At 40.3% G+C, this 10,796-nt stretch overlaps 1 protein-coding gene across 3 annotated transcripts in view; it reads right to left on the bottom strand.

The window, feature by feature from the left end:
- Window positions 1–2,470: 2,470 nt before the first annotated feature.
- Trit1 (tRNA isopentenyltransferase 1) overlaps window positions 2,471–10,796 on the bottom strand; it is a 49,165-nt gene continuing 40,839 nt past the window's right edge. For all 3 annotated transcript variants that reach the window (XM_015485218.2, XM_048815682.1, XM_048815681.1), the window contains exons 6-11: window positions 10,080–10,191; window positions 9,575–9,687; window positions 9,255–9,332; window positions 6,254–6,363; window positions 5,611–5,728; window positions 2,471–3,294 (exon numbers count right to left, since the gene is read on the bottom strand). In XM_015485218.2, the coding sequence (XP_015340704.1) occupies window positions 3,125–3,294; window positions 5,611–5,728; window positions 6,254–6,363; window positions 9,255–9,332; window positions 9,575–9,687; window positions 10,080–10,191 (701 nt within the window). In that variant the 3' untranslated portion in view covers window positions 2,471–3,124. The remainder of the gene's footprint in view (window positions 3,295–5,610; window positions 5,729–6,253; window positions 6,364–9,254; window positions 9,333–9,574; window positions 9,688–10,079; window positions 10,192–10,796) is intronic.

Here is a 10,796-nt window from a genome sequence, read left to right as displayed (position 1 = left end):
TGTTTAATCCCCAGTATATAAAAAAAAAAGAACCCAACTCTTTCAAAGTATTTCTTAACTGCTTAAAACAACACTGTATAAACTGTAAGTACACAAAGCCTAAATCAAGATTTTTTTTTAGTGGTAGAAGCAGATGAACCTAATAGCTCATTCAGTGTTGGAATTAGTTACCAAAGCCATTTAGATAACACTCCTGGTGGACTGAAGACTAGGTACCTAAACTTAAGGAATCTGTTCATCTGGGGATTAGCTAAGGCAGATGGCACAAACGGGTGTTCCTCATCCTCACTCCAGCTGAGCAAAGAGCCCAATGTGAGATTTAATACTCCTTCCTAGATATCCAATGAAATTTGGTAAGAGATTTTGTAGTTGAGTGAAAAGGTGAGTAAAGGTCTGTCCTGGTTTTACCACAACTTGCTTTGTGACTGTGGCACATCCATGTTTGGGGCCTCAATTTCCCACTCTGTACAAGAAGAGGCTAAGGATTCTTTAACCTCTACATTGGTGATAATCACAAGACAGAAAAATGACTTTCCTTCCTACACTCCTCAGCAAAGCTATTTAGAGGGCAGCGGGCAGAGGGGAAACCTATTTAAGGTAATGCCACACACCTGGACACTCAGCAGATTTCTTAGTGTTCTGCCTACCCCAGGTCCTTTGCTACTGGTGAAGGAATTCCTTTTTGCCAAACTTAACAGTTTCTAAGAATATACACAGTAGGCTTAACCGCGATGTCTTGAACTTAGCAGACCAGAGAATAAACTTGTTCTTTGGGGTTTTTTGTTTGTTTGTTTTTTACCAGAGATTGAACTCATGGGCACTCAACCTCTGAGCCACATCCCTAGCCCTATTTTGAATTTTATTTAGAGACAGAGTCTAAATGTTTAGCAGATGCTTCATAAATATTAAGCATCTTGGTTTTTTGTCTTCTTCTTTGGGGGGTGGAGATAAAAACATTCCTGAATTCCAACTGTCAAAGAGATAGTGATGAAGTTATTGCTCTAGGTATTTCAGATGGAAGGATTAAAGGCTTTTTGGGGCAAGATTATTAAAACTAGTTTTTCCTGCTTGTCCATTGAGTCTTTTTTTTAAGCTTGAAAACTTATTTAGCAACTTGAGAAGAGTATTTCAGAAACTAAGCTTCCTCCCTAGAAACAGCTAGCTTAACACAAGACTTAACAGCTAGTGTCTTCAGTCTCACCTCAATTCCAGCTCTACCGCTTGCTAGCTGCACTCCTTTGCTGTCCTTGGTCTCCAACTGGTTCACAGCAATGGACAGCCTCTCTCACCCAGGGCTTTGGTGGGAAGATAATGTATCTCAAGTGCTTGGCTCACAGGAAGCACTCATCTTAGCACCCAGTGAGATGTGGCTTCCTACCCTGCTAGCACCCTAACAAACGAGAACAGGATGGGTTGGGGTATAAGGACAGTTTCTTCTCTGACCAGAGAATAAACTTGTTCTTTGGAGTTTTTGTTTGTTCGATTTTTTTTACCAGAGATTGTACTCAGGGGCACTCAACCACTGAGCCACATCCCTAGCCCTATTTTGAATTTTATTTAGAGACAGGGTCTCACTGAGTTGTTTAGCACCTCCAATTGCTGAGGCTGGCTTTGAACTCACAATCCTCCTGCCCCAGTCTGCTGAGCCGCTGGGATTATAGGTTTGCACCACCGCACCCGGAAAATAAATTTATTCTTGAGAATCAAATCAGTGAAAGGTAGTGAGGCTCTGAAATTCAGCACTTACTGATAAAAGGTCCAAAAGGTCCATCAAGTTATATAGTTCTTTCACTCTACCTTCTCTTCTATGCACAGATGACACATTTACCAAAAATTTCTTAAGATCCAGCAGAAATGGTCCTCCTTCTACAACTTCTTCATTTTCCCTCTAAACCAAAATTCTAGTTTTTACAGCTTTTGATTACTCTTTCCTAGACTAGTGGCTTATGTGTATGTACAATATTTACAAGATTTCTGAAAGCAAGAACCACATCTCATCTCTATATTCCCTCAAGGCTACTCCAGGGCCTCTTACATAACAGATTCTGAACAAGTTATGAAGGGAAGAGTTATTGCTTATTGAATGCAGAGTTCCTGTCTGAAATGAAAAGGTTTTGGAATAGCAGTGGTGATTGCCAAAATAATGTGATGTATAATGCTGCTGACTTGTATGTCTAAAAATGCTTAATTTTCTGTTACAAATAAGTAAATATTTATATAATACTGTTGGCAGCTCAATAACTCCAGAAAGAGCACTTCAACTTGAAATAACAAATCTTCAATAAAAGACCTTCTCTGGATATCTTCCATGAGTAAGTGCTTAACAGATATCTGCTACATAAGTCTATGAATAATGTCAAATTTGAGAAAAAGTTTATCAAATTGATAACAGCATATTGTGTATGAAATGGATGCAGGCTTACAATTTTTTTTTTAATATCAAAGAGGCTTTCGTAAACTTTATTTGGCTTTCAATTAAAACAGAGATTTCTAACTCAACAAGAACACAACAATTATGGCAATTATCACACAGTAGTAGCTCAAAGAATTTCAAAGTCTTTAGTCTTCAAGTTCCAGGTAACAACAATTCAGTTTGATTCCCTCCTTCACTGTGGAATTCTAAGAACTTGTCTGGTTCACTTAATCATCTTACTGGGGATGGTCCTTTCCTGCCATCCACTCAAATCCAGAATTCCTGATTTGTGGCACACAATATCTCAGTCACCTACAGAAGCATCTGGAAATTAGAAATTTTATCCAGCATCAGGGATTAAAAAAAAAAAAAAAAAAAAAAACTTCTTTTAAAAGATGTAATGAATCCTGGTGTTCACCACTAAAAAGATCCTCAAGTATAAAAATGTATAATCTGTGCTTCTTTTTAAAATAAAATCTTTTAAGGTTCAAAGAAAAAAAATTCCTACCCTGACACAACAGCCACACAAGGAGCTGAAAGACCTGCTGTTTCCATTACAGACAACATGAGACTTTTAAACCACACCACTTAATGAAAGAAAATGGTGAGGCTTTCTAAACAGTACTCCTCAGCCCAGATGTGGAGACAGGCACAGCCCTCCATCCTCAACTGTATTCCCACCACCTTTGCAAAGGCCACTGAACATGTCTCTTAAATGCTGGATTTCAGCTCTTCATCATTCTGCTGTGAGAATCCCTTCTCTTTAAATTCTTTGTCACAGTCTGGGGAAATACTCTGGCCTTCTGTGGTATTGACAGCATCTGAGTCCAATCTTCTTCTTTTCTTCAGTTGGTGCAAATGGGATTTGGATTTTATATGTGCTGATAAGACAAAACCAAACAAACAAAAGCCTCATTAGGACATTTTAGAATTAATCCTAAAAGCAATTCAACTACATAATTTTTATTTTTAATAATAAATGACAGGATTGACAAACTAGTATACCTGCTTAGCATTTTTTAAAGGAAAAATAATTTATATGGCCAGCTAGCTTACCAAGTCAGAAAGAACTTCCATGTATCAAGTGCTAGGTGCATCATATCACTAACCCTCACAACAATATTGCTTTTTAAAATTTTATTTTATTATTTTTGGGGATACTAGAGATTGAACCCAGGAGCACTTTACCACTGAGCTACAACCCTGGTCCTTTTTATTTTGTCTCAATAAGTTGCCAAGACTGACCTTGAACTTGGGAACCTCCTGCCTTAGCCTCCCAAGTCACCAGGATTACAGCAACCTTGCCCAGCTCTTGTGCTCATTTTACATAGAGGGAAACTGAAGTTCAGAGAGGTCTCACAATTTGTCCAAAGTCACACAGCAGGTAAACTCTTTTGCTAGACCTCATTTTCCAGAATCAGATCTCTATGGTATGGGGCTTCCTGTTACAAATACATTTCAACTCACAAGGCTAGAAATCCAAATCTTTGTCTATGCCTCACGCTGTAGCACCAAACATATCAGGTGCCTCTCTCCCACTCCTGCCCAGCTCTCACACATTGTCCCTCTTGGTCTGATATCCTTAGTCCTGGATCAAATAAGCCATTTGAAGGACTAACCCACAAGGCTTCCATTCTGTGAGCATACAATGCTCCAGAGAGATAGTAAGGGGGTGCTGTCTCTGACCACCTCTTCTTTGAGTCCAGCAGCGAAGCTGAGCACACACTGTGGTATGATTCTATTGCTGACCTCTCACCCCTAGGACAGTTCTCACCTTCTGACTAACGCATATAGTCTCATTTTTCCTATCCTGTTTTTCTTCAAGAAAATGTCTCCTGAAAATGCTTAAAGTGAGGGACGACTTGATAAATTTATTTTATGCATAGTAAAAAAACATTATCCTTAAGGGCTTAGAAACATGTATAAGTAAGAAAGAGGTTAGAAGTCAAAGAACAGTTTTTTGGGGGAGAAAAGTCAGCTTTGTTCTCCAGCTAGAGCCTAAGGCTAAATCTGGGCTCTGGACTGGCTCTCCATGGCAGCAGGAGATGGGAGCAAGGACTTGACAGATGGCACTATAGAAGGGCTTACACAGCTAAGCTCACAAAGGCTCACAAATGTTGCTTCTCTGAGGCTCCCCCTGAATGACATTCGACAAATCGAACCACTAAGTTTCCTTTATGAAACAATCAGACACTCTCTTTCCCTTCCCCTTTCATCATTATAAACCAACGACAATCAAGGCTTCTTCTGCTGGCTAGGCAATCACAGCCATCCCCAGTCTCTGACAATGGAGTTCATTTTGCCAGTTACCAGTTAATAGACCTAATCATTCTATTGGTTGATATGAGGAGAAAAATCTACTTCTCTAAGAATCTAAGCAAAGCAGTATTCTGAACAGAAGGATTCCAGCCACTGGGTAAACTATAAGCCCCACTGTGCCTAAAAGAAGCTAGCCTTACATGTTTCTAGATTCAAAGCTTGGGGATGAATCCCCTAAGCTTTGACTAGATGACTACAGAAATTCACAGGAGAGTGATATGGAGGTGGAAGGTGATTATGGTGGGGCAAATCTAAGTTCTAAAGCAGAGATGCAGAGCCTTAGGGCAGGTAGCCTGGGGGTGGTGGTGTGCACTACCTTCTTCCTTCTTTATACACACTGTTAGTTTCTGTTCCGTCTTTCATCACAGTTGAGCCATTCCCACTAGCTCAACAAATTACCTTGAAAAGTACTGAAGAGATAACTATTTCTGAGGAATGTGCTCCAGAGAAGTAACTGCACTTCTGCTCCCTCCCAGCTATGCTTCTGCTTCTTCAGGTTCCTGGAGGAGGTGACTTGATTCCCTTACAATCATGTCACCCCCACTGAGTTCTAAACATGAAAGGCCAAGAAATTTCTCTCAGGCAGGATTTTGAAGTCAAAGGAGCTCTAGAAAGTTAACTGCAGATCTCTGAGTAGAAATTACCTATTCCAGCTAGAGCTGGAGGGTGTAAAATATGCCTTTACATTTCAGAATGCAGAGACAACTCCCCAGATTGGGAAAGCTTCCAAGGAATTTTAAGCACAGGCTCTTAGAGGAATCTGGCTTTCCCTTTACAAATAAGTAGACTCCAGCATTCAACCTACCAAAGACCTAAATTTTAAGGAAGGCAAGGTAACACACCCTTACATATTTCTCCATGCCTTTCCCACACTCTACCTGCCCATTCACGGTCCCCAATGATGATTCGATCACAGAGATCACACATATGGTAACTTCTCTTGTTCTCAGTTTCATTGAATGGCATCTTCATTGGAGCAACTGCAGGCTTGTGACCCTAAAATCAAGGAGGCAGAGAAGGGGAGAACAATCAATTCAGAGATTTGGGTATAGTTCTCTGATATTAAGGGAATGGGATTTTCCCAAGTTTCCTTTTTTCACATCCAGTGGAGCAGGTAGGCTGTGAAAAAATTTTATCAACAGCCTTTCTATTTTTTGATACAGGGGATTGAACCCAGGGGTGCTTAACCACTGAGTCACATCCCCAGCCCTTTTTATTTTTAATTTTGAGACAGGGTCTTGCTAAATTTCTTAGGGCCTCACTAAGTTGCTGAGGGTGGCTTTGAACTTGTAATCTTCCTGCCTCAGCCTCCTGAGCTGCTGGGATTACGGGCGTGCGCCACTGTGTCCACCTAGCAATAATCTTTCTAAATGTGAAAGTAGAAACACAATGACCAGGGATCTAAAAGCAGCCAGCCCTATCTGCTTTATTCCCTGAAAAAAGAGGCGTGTTCCCCCAACATAGTAACAAAAATATCAGTGAAGGCAAATTACAATAAACTGTTCCATGATTAATAATCACCTGAATAAAACTTTGCACTACATCAAGAGCAGGTTCCAGAACAGATTCCTTCCACTTTGAGATATCAGACACCTCTAGGCCATATACTGGAGGGACACTGGGACCAGGTCCTAAAGATGACAAAGAAAAGTTGTGAGAGGTCATCCTCCAAGACCCAATCCATTCTGTCCTAGGACTCTACAACCCTCAAGAGTAACACACAGGGCCAAAGAAATAAACATTCTGTCCAAACTACTCATCCTTATAAATATTAACCACAATCCAAGAAAGACCTATAAGGTTGGTGTTTTTGTTTCGTTTTATTGTTTTGTGTACTAGAGATTGAACCCAGGAGTGCTTTACCACTAAGCTACATCCCCAACACTTTTTATTTTTTTTAATTTTGAGACAGGGTCTCATTAAGTTTTTGAAACTGGTCTCAAACTTGTAATCCCTTGCCTCAGCCTCCCAAGTCACTAGGATTACAGGTGTGCCACATCTGGCAAGATCTTGAAAGTTAACTAGTCTGCAGCTAGTAAGTCTGGTTACATATCCAGAGACTCAGGTGCAGAATCTAGCTAATCAGTAAAGAAATCAAAATGGAGTAACAGCTCTAGTGAACACTGTATGGGCTACATCATAAAGACAGCACATAATAGAAGGAAATAAAGAGCTTTACATGTCTGAGTTCCATGTCATCTTACAATTATGGCACTCTGTGGCAAGAGAGTTCTCACCTTTCTTTGGGAGCGGACATTAGTCTCAGGGAAGACATATCCCTCTAGTAGCCTAGCATTCATGAAAATCCTTGATAGCATGCTGATGACCATGGGCTGGGAACAATAGTATGAGCCAAGAAGCTGCAGAATCTGGGAACTACAAACATGTCCTGGAATTAATCTAGATGACTCCCTTCTTTTAAGAGCCTATTCTAGAGGTGTATTCAAGAAATTCCCACTGGTAAATACTTCTGAATGGAGATGTGACTGAAGATAGCAAGGAGTATAGCTGCAGGCATTTCACCCAAGAGCCATCCATGTAGCAGGACTTTAGTCTCTGTTTGCTGGTAGCTTCCTCAGTCTACAGACAAACTAAATTGCTTTCTGCAGGTAGGTGAAGTCAGTTGACTAAAGGCAAAGAGCATCACCCCAAGGACAAAAAACATCAAAGGCATCAGAATGCCAGCGTCTGGCAGGTGCTGGCCTTTTGATTGTGCCAACCACAAATAAGATTCTTTACAAACTAGACTGGGCTGCACCTGCCACCACACGGAAAGGTGAGACTGGGAGGGTGCAGGCGGCACCCACAGTACACCTGGCCTTGGCTAAGCTTTGCACCTGTTTCCAGGCCACTCTATATTTTCCTTTCTCCTCTAAGTCCTTTGTTGGGCTTCTGTGCCCTGTCTAAGCACCTTTCAACAAGTTCTCGGCTCCCAGCTGCTATTTCTGGCTTGGGTCCAAGGCCAAGCTGGGGTGGGGAAGTCCCTCTGGCTCCTTGCCAGAACCATATCCCAGCAGACCAACCCTGACCAATCACACGTGGGTCCTGACTTACAGAGCAGCTGTGCCTTTCACTCTAGCACCAGGGCTGTGCTGGCACATACACGAATGAGGAACAGGCATATGACACACTGTGCTATCAACCCCTCCCCTCAGGGATAGGGGAGTGACTCTGGCTTTACCACAGGAGGAAGTTCCAAATTATTACAAACAAGCCTTTTGTTACTCTTATTGTCAGACTTGGGAAGAGAAACTGCACTTGAAATTTGCAGTACTAAACTTAAACTTTAAATGACACAAAGACTTCCCCTCTATCATGACATGCAGGTAAAGAAGGATATGTAGAAGACAGCAATCCAGTGGTCTACAACATGGATCAAGGTGTTTTATGTGTTCACAGAATACACACTAAGAAGCAGGGGTGAAGGTTTCAGTGGGCCTTTCCTGTAACTGAAAGCAAAAGTCTACTGGCAAATAGTAAATAAAGGATGAATCAATAGTATATTTAAAAAGTATCCACAGATAAAAATGGAGTTTCACTTAAATTAATCTCCTTTTAGCTCAAAAGTACACAATTTCTTACCAAGGCCCAATACTAATGTTGTCTAGCTAACAGTATAACTAAAAGAAACAAGAGTGTAGATTTTAAAGTCAGTCCTGCATTCAATATCTACTACTAGAGGATTTGAGGCAAGTTATTTAACTTCTTCAGGACTTCATTTTCTCATCTGTAAAAACCCCTACCTTTGAAAGTTCGATAATACATGTACATCACCAAGTTCAGTGCCAAAGACACAGTACAGAGTCAATGAATGAGAATTTTCTTCCTCTTAATTTAAGAGTTCTGCTCTATTAAAGTTTCAATTGAAACAACTTAAGCACCATGTCTGACTATAAAGAAGAGGCTGGAATAAGTGGTAAAGGTTTTGTCCCCACCCCATACTAGAGATTGAATCCAGGAACACTTCACCATTGAACTGTATCCTCAGCCCTTTTAAAAACAGTTTTTTGTTTTTTTTTTTATTTTGAGACAGGTCTTGCTAAGCTGCCAAGGCTGGCTTCAAACTTGCAATCCTCTTGCATCAGTCTCCTGAGTAGCTGGATCACCGGTGAGCATCACCACACCCAGCAAGGCTTACTCATAATCATCTGGCCCAAGAACCATTTTAATTAGGAAAGCTCTTAACAGAATTCTGATTGCTCTTCAGGTGCAAAACTAAAGCTAAAATCAGCACCAAACACCAACTCTGCCAAAGAAGTTGCTGTCTTATACCTATTTGCAGCCAGTACCATCTGGTGAAGGGATAAAGAATACTCCTCAATGGAAACATATTATTTTTTTCCTGAGGTGTCACAAAAAAAAAAATCCCTGAACAATCATTTATGTAATACATACTCTCCTAGGTCAGGTCCCAAATCTTAGAACAGGTCTGAAACTAAATTTCACTTTCTGGGTGCTCAGAGTATACATATATTCTATTAAAAATGTGGGCCCAGAGAATAAAGTTAAACATGAGACTTACTGCTCAAAAACCGGTTTTTAACCCATCGGTTTTGCTTCCGGGCATATCTCTTAGTTACTTGTTTCAGAGCCTCAATACCTGAAAGATATGGTAGGTACAGAAACATTTAGGTAAGTATATCTTTCCCCACCAAAAGGCAGGCCCTCCCAGCCCAGCAGCAGAGAAAATCAGCACAAAGTTAGCTTTGAAGGATGATAATCTCAATTCTGAGCTGAAGGTAATTTGGGACTCTTCTAGCCTCAGCTCTTGCTCAGACCATACCAGCAGGGTATTCTGTCACCCAAGGATGTCCAAGACTAGTTAGATGGAGGAATTCACACCTTTCTTTAGAAGCTGGTTACTAGTCTCTGGTGTGCATTTTCCCTCAGTGATCAGGTACTCGTGAAATTCCTTGAAGCCAATTGATTGGAAGATACCATGTTGATAGTCCTGGCTGGGAACAGGAGAGCATCAGCAGATGAGCCATTGCCTCTGGAAGCTAGCAGGGGCCTTGGAGATGATCTAGTTGAGCCATTTCATTTCAGAGAGCCATTTCATTTCATTTCATAGGAAATTGAGATCCTGAATAGTTCCTGACACTGAAATTCTACCTTCCCCTCCCCACTATCTCCCAAATTACTTCCTTGTATAGTAACTCCTTTGAATGTCTGAAAGATGAGAAAATTGCAACTGTAACAAGTACACCAAACCTCCTTTCAAAAAAACTTGCCAATGCCAAGGACAAAGGCTAAGAAACAAGTAGATCCAAAACCAGTATTACATCTATGGTCTTTCAACCACAGACAAGGGATAGAGAGTAAATCAGAGTAATAGCTAAATCCTCACCAATTTTCTGAAATGTTCTTCTGATTATAGCGTCTGTGAAAATCTCTTAGTTCCTCCAAGAGCCCAGCAGTAAGCATGTCATCCACTCTCTTATCCAAGCGCTCATCTAGAACTTGAATCAAATTAGCCCATGAACCAGCAACACATTGCAGGTACCTACTGTACGCTTACATGATGAATGAACAAGCTGTTATGAAGAAGAAAATGTGTTCAAATGGAAGAAAGAATTCAGACTTCAAAGATTTTATAATAATTCATGTAATATTTACTCACACTTCAACAACTCCAAATAAAAATAAAATAGCCAGAATGAATCACATATCTTCTCATTATATAAACCCAAAGCATAAAATTATAGATATTATGAAGGATAAATATTATTGTATGAAATTTATATTCATTTTTTTTAGAAGCAGGCAGCTGAGGGTCCCCTGGTTTACCTTTATTAATTTTGGTCATTGTATTTGCTCATCTAACTTCATATTACTTTCCATTAAGAACCTCCCAGATGACTAGAGAATATCAACCTAAGTAAATAAACCAATCCCCAAAAACCAAAGGCTGAATGTTTTCTCTGACATGCAAATGCTAATTTCACAATAAGTGGAGTGGGGGGAAAATAAAAGTACTTTGGATTAGTAAAGGGAGATGAAGGGAAGGGGGGCAGAATGGAAATAGAAAAGACAATAGACTGAATCAGACATTACTATCCTATGT

Source organism: Marmota marmota, unplaced genomic scaffold (assembly GCF_001458135.2).
Source record: "Marmota marmota marmota unplaced genomic scaffold, marMar, whole genome shotgun sequence".
Taxonomy (NCBI): Eukaryota; Metazoa; Chordata; class Mammalia; order Rodentia; family Sciuridae; genus Marmota; species Marmota marmota.
Note: the sequence above shows the minus strand (reverse complement) of the source record. Positions and strands in the feature narration are given on the sequence as shown.